General features: G+C 39.4%; 1 protein-coding gene across 18 annotated transcripts in view; it reads right to left on the bottom strand.

The window, feature by feature from the left end:
* The window catches only part of MLLT10 (MLLT10 histone lysine methyltransferase DOT1L cofactor), a 146,483-nt gene that overhangs the window by 92,329 nt on the left and 30,353 nt on the right, over window positions 1-23,801 (bottom strand). For 13 of the 18 annotated variants that reach the window (XM_084782433.1, XM_084782430.1, XM_084782431.1 and 10 more), the window contains 2 exons: window positions 14,458-14,512; window positions 5,109-5,218 (listed from right to left, as the gene is read on the bottom strand). The exons of 1 other annotated variant lie outside the window; for it this stretch is intronic. In XM_084782433.1, the coding sequence (XP_084638559.1) occupies window positions 5,109-5,218; window positions 14,458-14,512 (165 nt within the window). The remainder of the gene's footprint in view (window positions 1-5,108; window positions 5,219-14,457; window positions 14,513-23,801) is intronic. 4 more of the 18 variants (XM_084782426.1, XM_084782427.1, XM_084782425.1 and 1 more) reach the window with 2 other exon arrangements.

The following is a 23,801-nucleotide window of genomic DNA, read 5'->3' as shown; positions in this document are numbered from 1 at the left end:
GACTGCCCTTCCAAAGGACCTGAGTTCAATTCCCAGCACCCACATAGCAGCTTACAACTGCCTGTAACTCCAAGATCTGACACTCTCCCAGAGACATACATGCAGGCAAAACCCCAATGCGCATAGAATACAAATAAATAAATAAATTTAAAAAAAAAAGTACAGAAGCATACCAACGCATACCCAAGATCTTAGCAGTAATACAAACAGTATTTCAAACCACTATAAAAACAGACTATTCAGTGGCAATATTTTTAAAAACTGACTAACCCATGCCAAGTGATGGCAGCACATGCCTTTAATCCCAGCACTCAGGAGGCAGAGCCAGGTGGATCTCTGAGTTTGCAGCCAGCCTGGTAGACACAAAGAAACCCAGTCTCCAAAACAAAAACGTAACAAACCAACCAACCAAAAAATCTGACTAACCAAGTCAGGTCAGAGGGGGGAAACAACATATTTTGTCACAATGTAAAATGTATTTAGATGGGATTGAATATTTAAATCTAGGCAATTCATTCTTTTATATGTTTATTTACTCACTTTACATCTTGAATGCAGTCCCCTCTCTCCTCTCCTCCTAGTGCCATCCTCCCTCTTTTTCCCCCTACCCTCTTCCTCTTCTTCTCAGAAAAGGGGAGCCTCCCCCCCAATCAACCCACCCCAGCACATCAAGTCACATCAGGACTCAGCACACCCTCTTCCACAGAGGCCAGACAAGGCAGACCCACTAGGGGGCAGTGATCCAAAACCACAAGACAGCCAGCAGAGTCCACTAACCTAGGCCCGTGGGGACTTACAGAGTGGAAGCACCAACCAAAAAAGAGGTACGGGCTGGACCCAGGCCCCTGCACAGATGTGAGGAGTGGACAGCTTGATCATCACGTGGGTCCCCTAGTAAATGAAGCAAGGGCTGTTTCCGACATGGCAATTCACTCTTCCTTTCAACACTTCTCCCTTCCTTTTCAAATATTTTATTCTTAAAACCACGAGGTGGGACCAAGCAAAAAAAGTCTCCAACTAGAGGGTAAGGGACAGACCAGCACAGGTGCCAACAGTCTGATTAGAGTTTGCTCCCCTAAAGAGGCAGGGTAAAGGCGATCGTGATATCAGAGTGAGGGAAGGACAACCACAGAGGACAACCAGCAGCGGCAGAGTGAGGTGCCCGAATCCTCAAGAGAGTGAACAGAAATGCCTGTAGGTAGGGCAAGAACAAGCAGGGCCTGAACGCAGTTACAGTGAAATGAGCAGCAAGGACCTGCTCATGTATGGAAGATGAAGCAAATAAGCAAATTACTGGAAGTCATATATCTTTGGACAAAAAAGAACCATAAATATGAGTAAGAAATAATGATAATGAGCCTAGGTCTGGTAGATTACATTTGGTAAAGCCATTGAATTTATGAACTCTCAACATACAGACTCAGATACAGAACATATCAACTGTATGTATACATAGGTATATCGATACAAATACTACATCAGACTTAAATTGTTACACCTCACAGTTTAACAAATATAAATAATAGATATTAATATATGTATATTTGCATATTAGTGTTAAAAAGCATACATCTGGTCTCTATACCAAGTGAGAGAATCTTAGACTAATAATGCCCTAAGAACAATTAATATAGTGTATACATTGCTTTCGAAATATCATTCTTGTGTAAAAGAAAATCTAGGTCCTTGGAGAAAATAATTCTAGTGCTAGACTACCAATGAATCAAGATGAGCCACAAATATATTGCCATGTAAAAAGTAAGAAAATGCCCACAAATACAGTCAAGAGACTAAAAAGGAAGATTAAAGGGGTGTCATCAGCCACATAGCAACATAGTATGAACATTAAAATAAATGAATAGAGGATGAGCTGTTAAAATAAAATAGAAAGCCAGGCGTGGTGGTACACACCTTTAATCCCAACACTTGGGAGACAGAGGCAAGCAGATCGCTATCAGTTCAAGGCCAACATGGTCTACATAGTGAGTCTAGGACAGCCAAGGGTACACAGAGAAACCCTGTCTCAAAAAAACCAAACCAAAATAAAATAAAATAGAAAGAGACGGAACTAGTGCTCAGGTGGCAGAGTGCTTGCTTAGCATCACAAGATGCTGTTTGATTCCCCAGAGTCAAACAAACAAGGCATGGCCAGGCATGCCTGTACTCTCAACATTATATTAATATGCAGAAAGATCACAAGTTCAAGGTCATGGGCTGAAAAAGTGGACTAATAGTTCAGAATACTTGCTGCTCTTACAGAGGATTCAGGTTCACTTCCCCGAATCCATATCACCCAGCTCACAACTACCTGTAACTACAGTTCCAGAAGATCCAAGACACCAGCACATACATGGTGCACATACAAGCAAGCATATACACAAAAATAAGAGTAAATAAATCAAAACATTTTTTTTATTAAGTTTGAGTTCATCCTTAGCTACTTAGCAAATAAAACCAGCCAGTATACGTGCTTTTAGTTTTCAGACTCTGTCTAAAAAAGTTAAGATAGCACCATATTAAATCCATACTATAATTGAGCTTTTTGTTGTAATAGAATGCAAACTGAAAATGTGAAAGAAATTATATAATTAGCCATAAATGATAGCAACAATTTCAGAAATAGTTACGGATGCCAAAATGAGTGAAAGGCAGCAAACATACAGAGCAAGATGTTTACGTACAAATTACTTCCCAACAAAATGTTTGTTAATTATAAAGGGAATGAAATCAACCTAGTAGTAGAAAAATTTGACAGACAACATCTTAACTAATAATGAAAATAAGATTATAAGGAATCAGAAAAATTGGAATCTCTGTGCCACCTAACAAGATAAAATGAGAAAAATATAAAATCGCTTCTGTAACATTCCTTACAAAAATGTAATCCACTAAACTTAAGCCAAATAAGACAAGTCCAAATAGAATGATACTCTACAAAATAACTAAAAACTACAATATTCTAAGTACCAAACTGACAGTAGTCGAAGGAAATGTTATGTTACTGTTTGAGCTTTTTTTAAAAGACACAAAATGAAACTTGTGATCTTTTTTCATGAAACACATTTCTGGGAAAAAAATAAGAAAACATGAAAGAGGCTGGCAGACATGTAGTAGTTACGTATCACTAACTTCCTGACTTTGATAGTTACGCTACAGATACATGAGAATCTTCCTTCTCTGTTACATTTATTTATTTTGTAGTACAAGAGCACTGAACTCAGGACCTGGCATATTATACTAGAAGACACTGTAGCCCTGAGCTATTCTAGCCTGCATAGGGAAATATAGTATGACGTAAAGAGGAAGAACTCTACTATTTCTCACAGCCTGCAAATAACCTTGATGTTATTTCATAATCTGTAAGAGAAACAGGTTTTTAAATGGCTTTTAAAGGCACTAAGAAATACAGGTTTAAGAGTGCTGGCTATGTGACCATAAGGACCCGAGTTCAGAAACGAGCACCCATGTAACAAGCAAGGCATGGTCCTGCACACACCTTTAACCCCAGGTCTGTAGCTAGTGGTAACAAACAGGAGGACTGCTGGGGCTTGCTGGCTCCCAGCCTAAGGCAAAAAAAAACAACAAAAATCCAGGCTTCAAGTCCAGAGAGAGACCCTGTCTCAATGAACACTATGAAAAGCAACAGAAGACAGCCAGTGCCTTCTTCTGGCTTGACACACACCAGTACACACATGTACATAAACACACACATACATCATACTCAACACAAAAATTCAAAATTACTTAAAAATAATTTTAAAAGCTTTAAATAAGCTATTCTGTGGAAAACTATCCGTGACACACCTGTAATGCCAACCTTCAGAGGTCTAAGCAGAAGATCACACACTCAAAGCCGCCCCATGCTACCTAACAGTCTGAAGGCTGCTGAGATGAGTCCAGGAGCTTTTCTCCACCAAACAAAATAGAAACCCCCAAAAGAAAACACAAAACACCTTGTAGAAATAATGTTATATTAAACAAGGTCAATTAACCAACATGAAAAACCTCTGGGGAAAAAAAAAGACAAAAACTTAAAAACAACAGCACTTTTGGTGGTAACAATCACACTTAACGTGATTATTACTTAAGAATTAGTAATCACATTATAGAGAAAAACTTAACACACTGAAATTTCCAGAATACTCGGACCCTTTTACATGGATCCTAATAATATGAAACTAGATACCACATGAGGCCCTTCCATCAGAGGCTGCCACACAGGTGACTGAATCTAGTAATCTACTACAGACTGAAGAGCCAGGAAAATTATGGTAGCAATATCACTTAACACAAAATATATTTAGGATTACTAAGTTTCAAAAGTGAAGAAAAACAGTAAGTAATATGATCTAAATGTTTATAAGCATGTATGTGAGATACACAAAAATACAAAGAAAAAGTCAAAATATTTAAATAAGATTTATTTCTCCACATTTTCAAATGTTTTAAACATTAATTGCTTAATCAAAAGATTATCGTTAAAATATCTGAAATCTCGACCTGACTATAATGACATTTTTCCACAGAAGCAACATGCGCCTTCATTTACAACATATATGTACCTTCATAACACTGTCTGAAGCACTGGGTAATACAAAAGCCTTGAAAAATGCATTAACAGTATCAGTGTGATAAGGAAAATGGTTTACTTAAAAAGAGATGGATGGATGGATGGATAGATTAGACTAGACTGATAGGTAGATTGATTGATTTGGAAAAAGTATAGGGTCTTGATATGTTATCTAGGCAAGCCTCCTCCTCAGCGTCCCACACACTTGGGACACTAACAGAAAAATAATGACTAACTCAAATCTAACTTTGACACCTGATAAGGCAAGAGGTCAGTAATCTTCAAAGACAAATGTGTGCTAAGTGAGTAAAATATCTTGAAAACATTAAAACGCACCTAAATTAGAACAAAAGATGACACCTTTTACACTCTTGTGAGCTTATTTTAATACTGTAGCTTCAGATGGTAACTACTTTTCTCCAGATCTCTATGAAGTTAGAAGAAGGTCTTCACGTTTTTAAGAAAAACCCCACCTCCTTTATATCTCCTAGTTTCAGAACCAAAAATGCAAACAACATTAAGATGACATCCACTGTACCTTATTATAACGATCATGTGGGACAGACTGTAAAACGATTGGCTCCATTGTAGAAACATTGGCAAATTGTACCTCTGGAATATAGAGGGCACAAACCACATGAGCCCAACCTAAAAATAAATAAATACATAATGTCATTCTTCAAGTTTTAACGAAAATAATAAAATCACTACCTGTCTAAAAGATGCCTTAAAATGACTAATCAAATCCATAACAAAAACACATAATAAAAATCTAGCTACTGCATTATTTATATAACAATTGATACCCACTCACTACTGGTGCAAAGGGTTCCTAATCATGGCTGCTTCTATTATGCACTCGACATAAACAAAGGGAACACTTAAGAATTCAGGTGCTGACATTGACACTTAAGGACAGACAAATTAACACTCCTCCTGAAAACCACTTCAGTTTAAAGATAGCAGGTATGATGGTTCTCAGCACTGTAAACATTCTGAGACTAAAGCACAAGGAGTTTCTCCAATTCCAGGTCAGTCAACACTACATAGTGAGCTGAAGATCAGACTGCACTACAAAGTTAAGTCCGCTTTAAAGAGCCAAAATTAAATAAGCACCTAAAAGTATGATGGCTATATAATTCAGTAGGTAGTAGTGCCCCTGATTAATCTGTGAAACTCTGGGTTCCATTCTCAGTTCTGCAATAAATGATTTACAGCAGAGCCCTTCCCTAGCATATACAGGGTTAGTGTTGGTTCCAGTCCCACCATCAAGAAAATAAAGGAGGAAAAAATTAATATTTAATTTTAATAAACTTAAATTTGACACTATTAGTTTTTTATATTTTGTCAATATTTTGAATTAATTATCATTTTTCTATTTTAAATCTAAGACTGAAATATTATGGGTTGATATTAAAGTTTTAATTATAAAAAATGTGACTGAGGCTAAAAAGCTGATATAACAGTAAAGTTACTGTAAAACTGGGAAAAGACTAAATTCCAGGAAGGCGGGGTAAAGCATGGAGAAAGGGAGGTGGTGACACTGACAGACCAGGAGCTAGGACTAGAAACCCATGTGCGTGGGCCTGAGAAAGAACACACTGAGGCTGTAATCAGCTGAACTCTCCAACAGGCAGCCCTAAACAACAAGTGCCCTCTATATCACACAACAGACATCTTACACAGCTCCTCTAAAGGAAAATGATAACTTTTCAGAGTATAGTCACAAATAATGTTCATTACTTGATAACTGTACTTTATAAAATAAAAAGTACTAAAACATCAGAAGGACAAATAGACACTGGAAGCAGTTGAAGGAAGGAACAGGACGGGAGCCCGCCACAGAGGTCCTCTGAAAGACTCCACCCGGCCCAGCATACAAAGCAGATGCTGAGACTCACAGGCAAACTTTGGGATGGAGCTCAGAGTCTTACGGAAGACTTGGGTGACAGAAGGACCTGGAGGGGGCAGAAGCTCTGCAAGGAGACCAATGGAACCACAAATCTGAGTGGAGGTTGGGGGTAGGGAGTGGCTGCAAAGACTGATGCACCAAGCAAGGACCATGATCCCCCAGCTCAGATGCAGAGGATAGGTAGCACAGTCTCCTTGCAGTCCCATAACATGGGGAGTAGGAGCTCCTCTTGACATGGACTTCAGTGCCCACTCATTTATCACTCCCCCTGGTGGGAACGCAGGCATTCTGGATGAGACTCGATGGTCTGGGGAAAGATAATAGGGGAAGAAGCTCCCCCTATCTGGGACTAGGAAAGGGGAGACGAGGGAGGGAGGGTAGGCCTGGGAGGGGCTACAATCAGGGTGTAAAGTGAGAAACATGCATTTTTTTTGGTGGGGGAGGGTTTCGAGACAGGGTTTCTCCGTGTAGCCTTTGGCTATCCTGGACTAACTTTATAGACCAGGCTGTCCTCGAGCTCACAGCAATCCACCTGCCTCTGCCTCCCGAGTGCTAGGATTAAAGGGGTTTGCCACCACCACGTGGAAAAACATGCAATTTTTTTAAAAAAAGAAAAAAGTATTAAAACATGAAAGACAGTGCAAGTGAAATCCAGCAAGTTTGGATTTTTTTAAAATCAAAACAAATCTATAATTGAAGCTATCAGAAAATAAGTACATCTATTATAGTCAAATACGACATACAAGTAAAGCAAGGTGGTGGCTCAGTGAGAAAGATGCTTGCAAATCACCATAAACAAAGACAAAAAATAAAAATACTTTCAAACACCAAAGGAAGAATCATTTCCCTCAAAATGGAAAAAATTATTCCAAAAGGAATCTCGAATTGGAAATAGTGGAGGGAGAGATGTGTATAGCTACTTTCAATGGCTAATGGCCATAAATAAGAGTACTTAAATCCCTTTAATCCCAGCGCATGAGTGACAGAGGCAGGCAGATCTCTCAGGAAAGCACAAAGGCACAAAGGCCGAGGCAGTGGCTCAATGGTTAAGAGCACTTGCTGCTCTTGCAGACAACCCTAGGTTACTTCCTAGCACCCACATGACAGATCACACTGTCTTTTAACTCCAGAGATTGGTCCCCTTCCTTTGGCTTCTGTCAGACATGTACCAGACATGCACGTGGTTCACACACACACACTTGCAGGCAAAACACACATGCACATGAAATATAAATACATCTTTCAAAATAAGAAAAAACCGAAAACAAAAACACTGCCAAGTAAAGAGGTGGAGGTAGGAGCCAGTCTACATTAAGCAAATAAAAGGACGGAGAGGAAAAAAGAAAGCAAAACTAAAAAATTATTGTATTGCCTTGATGGTAAGAAGTACCCCGACATCAACACTGATCCAAACTAATCTAACAAATATAAGATCTGTTTCCAAACTATATCTCAGAACAAAGCTTAAAAATATTTAGCTGGGCATAGTGGTGCACGCCTATAATCCCAGCACTCCAGAGGCAGAGGCAGGCGGATCACTATGAGTTTGAGGTCAGCCTGGTCTACAAAGCGAGTCTAGGACAACCAAGGCTACACAGAGAAACCCTGTCTCAAAAAAAACAAAAAACAAACCAAAAAAAAAAAAATTAAAGAAGGCATGGTAAGACAGTGGTACTCCAATACTAAAGAAGCTAAGGTAGAAGAACAGGAGCCTAAGCCAGGAGCTGTCCATAACTTACATATACGAATATGTACACATACACACGGGCTACAAAATATCCAGATTTATACCAACAAAAGAAATGGAGAAAAGGGCAGGTGCAAGGGTAGGCACCACATCAGAAACAACAATAGAAATTGTTAAATTCCCTTATGGAACTCTGGAAAACAGTGAAGAGTGTTGTGGAAGTTTTGGTTTCTCATTTATGTAAACATGTTATTTTAATCCCAGGTGTGAGATACAGGATTGTCCACAGCAGCAAACTATTTGCCTCCCTTGTGAGGCTGAGAAGAGTGTGGTCTTTGCCAGATGCAGTTAGTTTAATAGACAGGGTTAAATGCCAGAGCACTCGGAAGGGGTGAGGATGGGACACCTCCAAGAAAGAGTAATACTGGTGCTCCACCCCTGCTGCTCCTGGTTGCTGTTGATGCAGTTGACAAGAAGAAGTCAGAGATATCCTGAAACAGAGATTGGTATTGCCCTAAAGCCCTTACCAGCAGGAAGTAGCTAAAGAGAGCTATGCCCCTTTTCCCCTCTCACCTTTCTCTCCTACCTGGTCTTGGGGTGTTGGAAGGGATTGGGATGACAGAAGAAAGAGATAAGAAATCAAATAAAACAGATTTTAAAAATATACCTACAGAAAAGTTTACCGCAACAAAGCACCTACTCAACTAAGAGGAGAAAAATGATAGGAGTTCTTGGCAACTTTTTTTTCCTATATGAATGCTTGAGGTTGAGAGTTTCCAGTGTAAAGACTCTAGCCTCTAATCAGAGACAAAGAATTTTTGTCTTGTTTTGTTGTTGAATTTTTTGCTGTTGTTGTTGTTGTTTTGGGTGTTTGTTTTTTTTGTTTTTCGAGACAGGGTTTCTCTGTATAGCCTTGGCTGTCCTAGACTTGCTTTATAGGTCAGCCTGGCCTTGTACTCACAGAGATCCACCTGCCTCTGCCTCCCAAGTATTAGGATTTTCATTTTATGTGCACATTAGTGGTTTTGCCTGCATGCACGTCTGTGTAAGGGTGTCAGAGCCCCTAGATCTGGAGTTAATGACAGTTTGGGGCTGCCATGTGTGTGTGCTGGGAATTGAACTCAGGTCCTCTGGAAGAGCAGCCAATGAGCCATCTCTCCAACTTTTATGTGCAAAGAATTATGTCTGTCACTGCTCCAAAGTGTCTGAAAGCTAACCAAGAACTGAGACATGGCTGTTCTGCTCTCTCCAAGTTCATTCAAGAAAAAAAGTAGCCCTTAACTTCAATGAAAGGCAACAACCCACAGATGCCTGAAGGAAAAGCATATAGGTAAAGCACATGACTAAGTAACAAAAGCCTAGGAGGAAATACTAAAGGTTTTGGCAACCTGATGTGTTCAAAAGCACCTGGAGGCCACACAGACCTGCCTAAGGCAGAACTCACCTTCTAAATTTAATTCCTGAGAAGACTCTCAATTTTTATCTCTGGCTAGAATCTAAGAATGGTAAATACAGGAGCTGAGGGGTAAGGAAGAGTGGTAAATAGACTGAAGAAAACACACACACACACACACACACACACACACACACACACACACACACAATACAAACACAGGTAGAAGGTGTTTCTTTTTTACTTGCCTCCTCCTTCATCACTATTTTGTACTAGCTGTTCAAGGCAATGGCAGCACTAATTGAAGAGTTTTCAGCAATTATGTAACAAAAACAGACAATTTACAAGTAACTAAAAACAAAAAGTATCACAACACAGCTAGCAACAAAAACTTTACTCCAGAATTAACCCATTAACATTCAATTATATCCAGTATTTGTTTTTGTAATGCTTAGGTTAGATCTCAAAGTATGCTGGGCAAGCCCCCTACAACTAAGATACAGTCCCAACACAATACATACATTCTAAAATAAGTTACAGAGTTTATAAGACAAAAATGGGAGTGGGGGGAATAGGGAGAGAGAGAGTTCAGCAGATCAAGTGCTTCCTGTGAAAACACAAGGACGTGAATACAGACCCCAGATAGTAAGTCAGGAATGGTAACACGGGTCTGTGTTCTGTAGGAAGGTCAGTCAATGAGACCCAGGTTCTAGTAGACACACTATATCAAAAATTAGGCAGAGGGAGGAAGACTAGTACTCAACACCAGCCTCTAGTTGGTGTTCACATAGACACATGGGGACACACAGTCTTGTGCACACGCAAAAAACACCCACATTTTTGCAAGTATAGCTCATTCACAGATCAGCACCAGAAATTCTTCATGTAGAAGTATAACAATGGATTTTGTAAGCAAAAACTTCAACTGAACTGTCTCGCATATGCCCAAAGAATCACATACTGATGAAGAAATAGAAGTTACTTTTTAAAAAATTCAAACAAAATTCTTGCCAGGCAGTGGTGGTACACACCTTTAAGCCCAGCACTTAGGAGGCAAAGGCAGGCAAATCTCTATGGCAGTCTGGATTCAAAGGCAGCCTAATCTACAGAACAGGACAGCCAAGGTTACAGACAGAAACCTGTCTTGGTTAAAACAAGCAAGCAAACAAAAAACTTTAAAAGTTTTATAAAAAATACCACAATAATGCCACCAGCAAATACAAATAAACAGAAGAGGGAAAAAAACAGTAAAGATAAGTCAACTGATATTATTATTTGAAGAACACTGGCAAAAAAAAAAAAAAGGTAAAATACCCAGGACACAATCCAGTGCACACATATTAATGAAACAATTTTTGTGAGTAGAGGAACAAGAAAGATGGATGGGGGTGTATAAGCAAATAATGATCTCAAATTTCCACAACTTCATAAAACACATGAATATGTAATTCAAGAGTCTCAAAACCTTCAACTCTTGCAAAAGGAGCCATATGATGATTAATGTCACATGCTAAGGAAAAGCTACAGTCTTTAAAGCACTGTCAACGTATTCAACACATAACAGGATGCTCAGTAAAAACTCGCAGCCTACAGCTTACAATTTATAATGCTTACAAGTTTTGACTCATCAATGTTACTAAAGCAAAGTGCATTCAGTAGGAAAAAAAACTTCAAGTTTGGAATTTGGCAGTTCTTCAAGGCTAGTAACATGTGGTACCATATTCTCAGGGAGCTACAGCTAGCTCCCAGTAAGCCACAGCAACATGACAGTAAACAGCCAGAATTCTACACTAATGCTCTGACAAGTTATGATATTCAGCAGTTTAAGATTCCTATTTTTCAGCTGACAGTACAGTCAGACATACTATAACAACATTTTGATCAATGATTGACACTCCATATATACAACCATGTTCCCATAAGATTAATAAGAAGGCAAATTTTTCAAGCCATTACAAGTCCCCATGCACTACATTATGAACATGTTTCTAGTGATGCTGCTCTGAACAAATGTACTCCAATAGCATTTAATATGCTATCCACAATGTACAATAATATGTACAATAACATTTAATATGCGTAACAAGCAATTATGCTAATGGTTACTATGTATACTATGTTTTTAGCTATTTTAAATTTTATGCCTTCTATTTGCTTTTAAAAACAAAATATGATAACTATAAATTCAGCCAGGTCCTTAAGGAGGTATTCTGAAAGGCATTGTTACTACAAGTCCTAACAGCTCCGTGTTTCTGAAAACTGAATTCAGCTCCTCACTAACACTAGGCAAGCGCTCTATCACCAAGCTACGTTCTCAGTCCATGAATATGACTGTCCTCAAGAACTTTCAGGAGATGCTATGTGAAGGGAACATAGTGACACTGATATTATTCACTTTATGTAGAACAAGAGTAACGTGTACTGTTTCTGTCTAATTTTTTTCTTCTGTAAGATTTTCGAGACAGGGTTTCTCTGTGTAATAGCCCTGGCTGTCCTGGCTGTCCTGGCTGTCCTGGCTGTCCTGGCTGTCCTGGACTGTCCTGGCTGTCCTGGGCACTACTCTCTTCTGTCCAATTATCTAACAAAAAACGTAAAGGTTTGGGAGAAAGGGGGCAGAAAGAGTATAGGATAGGCAGGCAAGGTGGCACACACCTTCACTGCCAGCACTTAGAAGAAAAAGGTAGGAGGCTCTGAGTTTTGAGGCACGCCTGGCCTATATAGAGCTCCAGATCAACCAGGGCTACCATAGTAAGACCCTGTCATTTTAAAACGACTTTTTATGTTATTAAAAAAAATCTTACTAAATAAGCAAATATTTTTGGTGAGCAATGTCATTCATAGAAAACATTTCAGATACCTCTATAACTATATTTTAAGCTAATATTATTGTGTAAGAATCAAAAAGTGAAAACAATGAAAAAACTTACATTGTAAAAATGCTAAAGTAGTTGGACATGGTGATGTAGGACTTTAATCCCAGCAGAGGGAGACAGATCTATGGGTTCTAGGCCAGCTGGTCTACAGAGCAAGTCCAGGACAGCCAGGGCTACACAGAGAAACACTATCTTGAAAAACAAAAAAAGAATGCTTTCTTGTCCTACCTAGATTGTCACATTCCCAGATCCCATTACAGATGGTTGTGAGCCACCATGTATGTGGATGCTAGGAACTGAACTCAGGAGGACCTTTTACGAACAGCCAGCGCTCTTCACCTCTGAGCCATCTCTCCAGCGATCTTCACATTCACTTACAACTGACTCAGTTACTTACCCAAGACAACTTCAAGTCTCAAACTTCACTAAGTGTCCTATAGAGATATTTACTATACCTTTTCCTTATTTAGATTTGTAACAACTTACCACTGGGTTGTACCTACATTACTCAGTAGTATAGCAATATGTGTGTTTGTAACCTAGAGGCAATAAGCTACATCACAGTTTATGTGTACAGTTACACACACTCTATGATGTTTACTCAGTAAGAATAGCACCTGATACTTTCTCAGAAAGTATTATGACCATGTTGAAAATTTAATAGCTTTTGCCAAAAAAGTTTTAAAACTAGAGAAATCAATAAACTGGCAAAATCTACAAATGAAACAAGCCAACAAACAATAAAAAAGTTTTAATTCTTTAATCACTAAAATCAATTAGTCAAAATAACAACTTTAAGAAAACTCAGGATTTTACTTTCAAAATAAGAGAGAAATATTTTATGACCATCTCGAAAGAGAGAGGGGGAAGGGGGAGGAAACGGGGAGGAGGAAATCTCTTTCTTGATACTTCTATATCAGTCACTTAATCTTTATAGTTTAACAAGCTCGTGCCTACATGGTTAAGAATGGTACTGATCTATAAAGTTATAAGTACTTTAATCCAGGCATTAGAACAGTCGTGTAATCCTTGAATTCATGAGGCAGAGGTAGGGGAACTGCCACACATCTAGGCCAGGCTGTGCCATGCAAAGTGTCAAGCCCTTTAAATGAAGAAGAGACCAGAGAAAAAAGGACAAAGAAAACAGGAGAAGTGAGAGTGTGAAGGGAAGTAGACAAAATTTCTCAAGGAAAGATAACTCAGAGGAGATACAAAAAAAAATACAGAGTAATCCTCATCTAAAATGCTTGGAACCAGAAGATATGGGAGATTCAGCTTTCTGAACATTTACAGTGATTTTACCAACTAAGCATCAATAATCCAAAAACCCAAAATCTGAAACGGATGTTCTAAAGGTGTTGGGGTTTAACCAGATTCAAATTTTTCAGAAAATGCTCAGAATACTCAGGAAAGAACACTACCTGCCAGGTATAGTTGGCACCATAAGCCAGCACGTAGGAGTTAAGGATAGTAGTAAGGATACTTTGCCAGATATGGTTGGTCCTGTTAACCCCAGCACCTCGGACACAGTAATGAGGCCCTGTCTCAAAAAGCAAACACAAAAACCAAGCCAGGTATGGTGGCTCACACTTTCAATGCCTGCACTCAGGAGGCAGAGGCAGGCAGATCTCTGTGAGTTTGAGGCCAGTTTGGTCTAAGACATCTAGGAATATATAGGTAGACCCTGTCCCAAAACATAAAAATTTCAAGAAGAATGCACATCATTCTGTATAAAATCAGCCGATACTTAAGTTTGCCCACAATGAAGACAAACTGTAAATACAGAAAATTAATTAAACCACACATAACTGTGCCCATCTGCAATTCCAGAACATGGAAAAATGAAGCAGGAAGATGGTAAACTCAGGTTAGCCTGGATCATAGCGAGACCCTGTCTCCAAATAATTAGACCATTATTAACATTTTAGCAAACATTATTTGATAAGATAATATGAACTACCAAATAGTCTTAAATACTATACCATTCCAGTTTTCAATATTTTTTTCAAAGACTGTACTTACCCCCATTATCTGTTCTTTTTAAAGCTCCATCTTTATGGGGACACAGCTCACATCTCTATTTAAAGAAAATTAAAAAAATAAAATAAAAAAAGGAAAAGGAAAAGGCAATGAAGTTTTTTTTTCAGATCAAAACCGTATCTTTCCTATAACTTCAAAACTAACAAAGATACAATACCATTTCTATTCATTGCCACAAAGAAAATTCCAGAACACTTCTCATAAAATAACTTGTTTTTTAAACACTCATTTTTACATTTGAATGGTGTGTGTGTGTGTATGTGTGTGTGTAGGTATGCGTGCCATCCACATGTATGCAGATACCCTGGAAGCCAGAAGAGGGCACCACACCCCTTCCTGGTCCTGGAACTAAGGATGATTGTGGCCTACCTATCATATGACTGCTGGGGACCTAAGCCAGGTCGTCTCTGCAAAAGCAGCACATGCTTTTAAAATCTGCTACGCCACCTCTCCATCCTCCAAAATAACTTAACAATGATTTTCCTTATAATACTAGATAACAACTTAGGTATATTTTAAAACCCAGTTGCCCACCACCCCCCGCTTTTTGTTTATATTAAAGTCAAACTTAGTGGCCCTTGCTTGTCATCCCAACATTTGGGAAATTCTACCATAAATTGAAGCCATTTGGACTACACAGACAAAACAAGCAAAATCCTAAATTTTATATTAGTAAAAACAAAGTCAAATGTGGTAGCTGATATTTAGGGTACCAGAATACTTGGGATGTTGTAGCAGGAATAGGAACTAAGTCTAGAAATTTCAGACCATCCCAGAAAACATGCAAGGCCTACTTAAGGAGAGGAAAAACAAACTGGGTACAGAAGCTCGCGAGGCTGACTCGCGAGGCTGAAACAGGGTTACCGTGTTCAAGGCTAGCATGAGTTACAATGAGAAACTATCTTTTAAAAAAACAAAAACAAAAAAACAAACAAAAACAAAAACAAAAAAAAACTTTCAACACAGGCCAGAAATAAGGTTTTGACACTGATATGGATCACTTTGGTCTTTAATGCAGGCTTGGGGATTATTGTAGTTAAGTAGGTCTGGTTTCTACAACAATCAAGAATCACTTTGGGGGGCTGGAGAGATGACTCAGCAGTACACTACACTGGCTGCTCTTGAGAGAGTCCAAGTTAGGCTCCAAGCAGCCACATCAAGTGGCTCACAAACGTCTCTAACTCCTGCTGTAGAGGATCTGACATTCTCTTCTGGCCTCTGCAATCATACACATATACACACTCATACGTGTGTACACACACACACACACACACACACACACACACACACGCACGCACGCACGCACACGCACACATAAGTATATATCCTAAATACATTTTTTAAAAAAAGAATCAGCTTGCTAAGCATGGATATGCACACCCGGGAAGGCAGAGACAAACATATTTCTTGAGTTCATGGCCAGCTTGGTCAACAAAGCAAGTTCCAGGACAGCCAGTGCTTCACAGTGAAATTCCATCTAGACAGAGGGGAAAAGTTATTTAAAGGTGACTGTTCTGGGCCAGGTGTGGTGGACATCAACTGTAATACCAGAACTGAAAGGGGAGGAGGCAAAAGGAACTCAAGATTATCCTCAGCTACATAGTAAATCTAAGGCCAGCCTGGGCTACATTATATAAAAACCAGTCTCAAAAATTTTAAAGGAAAATAAAAGGTAATTACAGTCAGCTAAACTATATCATACATTTCAAAAATCTACATTAAATGAAGTTAGACTTCCAAAAGTAGTAAGCTTATGAGAGGATAACCCTGTAATATATATAACAACTGTAAATTCTGGAGAATACACATAACTGCTACCTCAATGAAATTCCTAACAGATTTTTAAAAGCATATAGAATTTGTACTCAGTGAAAACTTGAGAAGAACTAGCATGAGAGCTCAGCACTTTTTTTAAAAGTGTTATCCTGAAGGCAAGACAGAGCCAACCCTTAGAGGCTCCTGTAGTCATAATACCTAAGACCCACAACCAAGGGTTCAAAGCAACTTTGGTGTCTGTAAAGACAGATCTGAATCCCAAATGGGGCAAACTGAGGAAAAAGAACCCACAACCCAAAAAGAGGGAGAGGGTGGGGCAGAGAATGAGTTTAAACATGCAAGGAGTCAGGGCAGTGGTGGCCCATGCCTTTAATCCCAGCACTTGGGAGGCAGTCTACAAAAGCAAGTCTAGGACAGTCAAGGCTACACAGAAAAACTCTGTCTAGAAATAACAAAAGCAAACAAACAAAAAACATACAAGGTAGTTTGAAGCCAAATAATCAACCAAATCTAATTTTTAAAATATCAATTTCAGGGCTGAGTCGTCAGCTCAGTGGGTAAAGCACTTGCCAAACAAGTGAGATGAGCTCAGACCCCAAAACCTAAGTAAAGCTGAGCAGAGTAGAGTGTGGGTAATCTTCAGAACTCACGAAAAATGGGAGAAAAATGCAGCTTACTAGCCAACTTGCCTAACATGCACAGTTTGAAACAAGAGATCCTGCATCAAACACTAAGACGAATAATGAAGACCCACGTCACATGCAATGCTGTCCTCAACCTCCACACATGCATAGTGGCATGTGTGTTTGTTCGACAAACAAACACACATACAAATAAAAAAAAATCTCATTCTAAAAAAATTTTAAGCATGGTCTTGTACAAGTTCCTATTTGGGATATCTTGAAATTTTGATGCTGAAATAGATTTTAAAAGTATGCCTACAGGGGCTAGAGGGATGGCTCAGTGGTTAAGGAGCACTGTCTACACTTCCAGAGGTCCTGAGTTCAATTCCCAACAACCACATGGTGGCTCACAACCATCTACACTGGTATCTGATCCCTTCCTCTGGCATGCAGATGTACATGGAGATAGAGCACTCATACATAAAAAATTAAGTAAAATTTCAAAAATATTAAGAAAAAAACACATGCAATGTAGAGATGTAGCTTAATGGCATAAAGAATATCCAGCTTTTACACAGATCGAGAAAGAAAAAGGAAATAAGCAATAAAGCCTGGCCTGTAGCACAGAGGACAGAGAGTCAGGAGGACTGTGCCAAGTTCAGGCCAGCTGCTGTACAGAGATCCTGTCTCAAAAACGCAACAAAGCTTGGGATGTAACTCAGTTGTGGAGAACTGTTTCAGCATGTGTAAGGTTCTGAGTTTAATTGTTCAACATTGAAAAATGTTGGAGGAATGGATTTGTGCATCATGTATTCAAATGCTGGTTTCTGTACCCAGAGATTTGGGTGCAGTCCCAAATGTTGGCATTGTCATTATTACTTAAATATCTCCAGTCTCAATATTGTGTAAAAATTGTTCACCATCACCTCTGATTGGTTAATAAAGAGCTGAACAGCCTATAGCAGGGCAAATTGGTTAATAAAGAGCTGAAAAGCCTATAGCAGGGCAGGAGAGTTAAGGCTGGACTTCCCTCAGGGAGAGGTTCCAAGGTAGATAGAGAGGAGAGTCACCATGAGGACAGGGATGGAGCAGAAGCAGCTAGCGAGCACATGGCTGAGAAGTAGGCTAGGCCAGCATAATCGGGTTAGAACAGATAAGTATATACCCAGCTAAGGTGCTTAAAGTCATTATTAATGTAATAGGTCTCCTTGACATTAGTTGGGAGATAGAGCGAGCATGGGAAAGCCCATACTTTTTACAGTAAAAATCAGCACTGCAGAACAAGAGGAGAGGGACAACTACAATGTGCAGAAAAAGGAATGCTCAGAGAACTCAAAACGCAGCAAAAAGGAGGCTCAAGTACCAGGCAGTGATGTACACCTGTAATCCCAACATTAGAAAGGAGTGCACCAAGTTCAACACCAGCTTGCTCTACAAATCACACTGCAGGTCAACAAGGGCTGCACAGAAAAACCCTGTCGCAAAAACAGTAAAACAGAAGTGAGAGGCCCAAACAATAAATGAATGGGATAAAGTATTGAAAGAAAATACTGTCAACATAAAATTATATATTTGTATAACTAATCAGTATCTGCAGATAAATTATTAATGGTCAATCATCCAGAAGACTCTAGCACATCTATGGTGGTATCTGTGAGCTAAGGTCTCTCAAACAGGAGAACCACCCTAGGTAAGTGACTACAGGCCGGGGAGGGGGGAGAGGAGAGTGGGTTATTTATGAGTTGGCCAACATTCCTGCTCCTTCTTTCTGTCAAGACATTTGTCTAAGACACAAATAGCTAACATTAAAATGACAAGCAGAATTCATGAAGCAGGAAACACACTTTGTAAAACTATAGGGGAAGGGCTGGCAAGACGGTTTCAGCAAGCCTGGTGAGCTGAGGCCTTTCTCTCGAAGCCATGTAAATATGAAACTATACAACTACATAATCTTGTCCTCTGGCTTCCACACGCTTGCCATGGCATCATCACCACATGTGTGCAACACACAATTATATACTCACAAATAATAAACAACAACAATAATAAATTAAGCCAACAAGATAGTTCAGCAGTAAAGGTGCCTGTTACCAAACCTGACAACCTGAATCAACCAAACCATTGGACCCACATTGTTAAGAGAACTGACTCAATAGGCTGGAAAGATATTTCAGCAGTTTTAAGCACTTGGTCGCTCTTCCAGAGGTACTGAGGTCAATTCCCAAAAACCACATGGTGCTTCACCACCATCTACAATGGGATCTAATGCAGGCAGGCATACATGCAAATGAGGCATTCATGTACATAAATCTTTTTTTTTTTAAAGTCTTAAAAGCGAGGTACAGAATTGTGGTGCTGCACGCCGTTAATCCTAGCACTTGGGAGGCAGAGGCAGGTAGATCTCTGTGCACTCAAGGCCAGCCTGGTCTACAAAGTGAGTCTAGGGACAGCCGGGACCATTAAGATGAGAGAGAGAGAGAGAGAGAGAGAGAGAGAGAGAGGGAGGGAGGGAGGGAGGGAGGGAGGGAGGGAGAGAGTGTGTGTGTGTTAGTTTGGGGCTGGAGAGATGGCTCAGAGGTTAAGAATACTAACTGCTCTTCCAGAGGTTCTGAGTTCAATTCACAGCAACCACATGGTAGCTCACAACCATCCACACTGGGATCTGGTCCCCTCTTCTGGCATGCAGGTGTACATGCAAGCAGAGCACTGTATATAATAGATAAAGAAACCTTAAAAACAACAACAACAACAACAACAACAACAACAACACAGGAGGTGAGGAGTGCAGGTGCAGCAGCACAGCACTCTGGGAGGCAGGCGTATCTCTGTGAGTTTGTGGCCAGCCTGGTCAACAAAGTGAAGTGAGTCCAGGACACCAAAGCTACACAAAGAAACCCTGACTAGAAAAACCAAGTCTTAAAAGAAAACTAACTCCATTAAGAGTTGTCTTCTGACCTCCATAAACACACTGTGTTATGTGCGAAGGGAGAGAAGGAGGGAGATGTAACTAAAAGAAAAAAAATGGGTCTGGGAGATGTATTATTGGTCAGTAAAGTATATACATTGCATATACAAAGCTCTGATTTCAGACCCGCAGTATCCATGTGAAACAAGTTACATATAGCAGCACAAAGCTAAAATCCCAGCCCTGGCGAAAAGGATCCTGGAAGTTCACTAGTAGCCAGTCTAGCAAAATGTCCACCTCAAAAATTAAGATGGGCCGTGTGTGGCAGTGCACACCTTTAATCCCAACACTGTCAGGCAGGGGCAGTCAGAGCTCCCAATTTGAAGCCAGCCTAATCTGCATAATGAATGTGGTCCAAGACAGCCAGAAAACAGGAAAGTGCTTAAGACACCTGACATGAAGCCTTGGCAGCTCATGAACACACATAATGCACAAAAACTGAGAAATTACACATTCCAAATGTTTGAACTGTATAGTACATTAACTATATATTATTAAAGTAATTCTAAAAAGTTAGTTATTAAGTCTAAATTACATTAAAAGTAGTGGCTCACATCTGTAATTCCCAGGACTGAAGAGGCTGAGAGAGAAGGATCCCTGGGGCTTTGTTCGCCAACAAAATTGGCAGGCAAAAAAATAAAAAGAAACTCTCTCAAAAAGCAAGATGGGAGAACTAAGAAGAAACAGAATGTCTTCACAAAACACAAATACAACAAAGAGAGAGATAACTCAAGCCATTGCGTAAACATGTCCTAAAACCTTATAAACAAGTCCATATAAGAATATAATTTTAAAACAAAACTTATTTGAGGTAGAGTCTCATTATGCAGCTCTGGTTAGCCTAGAACCTGCTCTCTAGACCAAACTGGCCATATCTTAGAGCAATCTTCCTGCCTCTCCATGCAGAGTGCTAGCACTGCAGGCATGTATCACCTACCACCACTTCCTGCTTAAGACACAGTGAAATGAAAATAATTTAAGTCACTGAGTATGTTGTTGACTACATTAGAAAAACATAAAATTAATGATGTGGGGTCCAACATAAAATTCAAGATGGCTTAGAGAGTAAAGGATGCTTGCCACCAAGCCTACTGGAGTTTGATCCTCAGAACCCACGTAATAGAGAGAACGTGTGATACCCATAAACTGTTCTCTGACCTCCACACACACAAATAAGCAAAGAAACAAATAAATGACTTTTTTTTAAGTTGAGGAGGAAAAAAAAATGACTAAAAAAAAAAAAACCAAAAAACAAAGTGCAAAGTAGGGGATGAAACAGAAAAAAATCCATTAGGGAAGCCTAAAAACAAAGTTGAGCATTTGTTAATAATGAAGCTGAAATTGCAAGCCTGATTTTTTAAGAGGTAAAAATTAACATGCTGGTACCGTTGGAAACATGTAAGAAGATAACAAGCTCCAGGCCAGCTTGAACTTCAGTGAAATCGAGTCTCAAAATTAATAAAAAGCAACAATAATAATACAGGGATAGGACACATAACTTACCAATATTGGGAATAAAAAGAAAATTATCACCAAAGAAACCAGATAATAAAAATGCAGAATGTTATCCTTAAAAAAACACAACTCGGGGTTGGAGAGATGGCTCAGAGGTTAAGAACACTGGCTGCTCTTCCAGAGGTCCTGAGTTCAATTTCCAGCAACCACATGGTGGCTCTCAACCATCTATAATGTGATCTGATGCCCTCTTCCGTCATGCAGGCAGAGCACTATTGTATACATAATAAATAAATCTTTTTAAAAAAAATAGTAAAAAAAAAAAAAAACACAACTCCTCAAAACAAACAAGACAAAAAAAAGAAAAAATAAAAATACAGTTCTCTAAAGCTGACCTCATTATCAAAATACCTCCAAGAAAACGGAGATTTCATCTGGTAAACAATTCCACGCCCAAGCTTATACAAGATGTTAGCATACTGCCCCCAGTCTGCCTAGCAACCCAGACTGGGGGCAGTATGCTAACACAAGCAATCCTAATTAAACTTAGTCCCTGCCCTCACAAGTCTGTCTCTGCCCCCTACAACTTAAAAGTAGAAGCGAACAAAAACAATGACCCATAATTAAGTGGTGATAAGTCCCAGTAATCCTAGAACCTGGGAGACAAGAGATCATAAATTGGGGTGTAGGGTGGGCAACAGATGGCCCAGAAGTTAAGAGTACAGCTGTTCTTCCAGAGGACCAGAGTTAATTCACCTGTACATGGCTAGTAACAATCATCTGTAACTCTGCAGCCAGCACAAAAGTGGTGCACAGATAAACTATACATGCTGACCACTCCAGGTCAGCATGAGCTAAATGATACTTTGTCCCAAAAGAACAAAATTCAAACATTAATAAAACAAAATCCAATAATCAGTATCTAGCAAATAGCTACAAATATATATATAGATATATATATATAAATCCTGTTGTACATAAATGCAAAAAGATTTACATTAATAATCTGAATCCAACATTAACCATGACAAACAAATAATGTATCCTGTAGCTGGTCTTTGCTACTTTCTCTTCTTTTTCCCATCCTTTACCCCCCAGCCCCCGTTTCACCCCCTAAAACCAGATAGAAGAGAAACAAGAATAGAGCAGAAAGAGGAATTAGGAAAATCCCCAATTTAATTCCTTTGATTTCTTCTTTGACCACAGCTATTAGTAAACTGCAACCAACCTCCCTGACAGACCAACAGACATCAATTCCATCTATTGGGGGCTCCAGCATTTATATATCCTCTGAGAAGCTGCCAGAATTGCACATATTAAACAATCACAGAAACTATCTGCAGCTGCTAGAGCACCAGGCAAATCAGAATCAGCTAATTCGGACAGTGTGAAGCAGCCTCATGTCCCCACAACTGGGATTAAAACAAAAGCACATTCTTGTATTTCTGTTTTTTAAAGAATCCAGAATTCTTAAAAATGTCACTACAGTATTCCATGAATACAAGATTAGAAAAACCTTTGAAAATACATGAAATTCACTAAGTATTTTAAATATATCATCTCAATACAAAACCAGCATTTAAAATTCAGCACCCTTTTACAATATTCTGTTAACTCACTGCAACCCTCCAGTTTTAGCCCCCAAGTCAGATGTAAACCCTCACGCCCAGTTATGTTTTCACGTTGTTTTTGGTTTTGGTTTCACAGTACTAGAGGTCAAATGCAAGGACTTACACATGCTAAGCACCAGCACCTGTTACATTTTCAGTGCTCCGACTCTGAAGAGATTGTCCGACTTCCCAGAGCTAAACAGTAAACAGCTTTCATGTGTAAAGGAGGAGTCCATACCTTAACCTTCATAGCCTCCCTTAACTATAGGCCACTGTATTCCCCTATCTAAGGCAAGCTGGAAACAAGTATAGACCAACTCAAGCGCCCTAGAAAGAAGTAGGACTAGGCAACCCTAAACTGTGTGCCTTGGTTCTCCCATTCATTCCCCAGGCTTCCCTTTTCCCCTATGCCACAAGACTACTGACAGAACCACTGAAAGTACACTTGTGGCATGGCCTAACTCTCTCTTCTAGTGACTGGTGAATTGTAAAAATCTTTCCAATGGCAGTTCATGTCCTGATCTGTTGACACATTTCAAATAACAAAACCTGTATTTGAAAATAATAAGGATCATTAATAAAAGCCAACAGAATGTTGGGCCTAGTACTACATGCCTTTAATCCTTATACTCAGAAAGACAGAGGCCTCAGGAGATTGAGGCCAGCCTGTTCTACCAAAGTGAGTTGGTCCTACCAGGGATACAAAGAAAGACTGTTGATGCTAGGGTTTTGGAGGTGGGTGGTGGTGGTGGTGGTGGTTGTTTTTTGTTTTGTTTTTTTTCCAAAACAGGGTTTCTCTGTGTAGCACTGCCCTTGCTGTCCTGCCTCTGTCTCCCAGAGTGCTGGGATTAAAGGTGTGCTCCACACACCTGGCTAGTTTTTAAACTCTATTTTATT

Source organism: Acomys minous, assembly GCF_964271855.1.
Source record: "Acomys minous genome assembly, chromosome: 5".
NCBI lineage: Eukaryota > Metazoa > Chordata > Mammalia > Rodentia > Muridae > Acomys > Acomys minous.
Note: the sequence above shows the minus strand (reverse complement) of the source record. Positions and strands in the feature narration are given on the sequence as shown.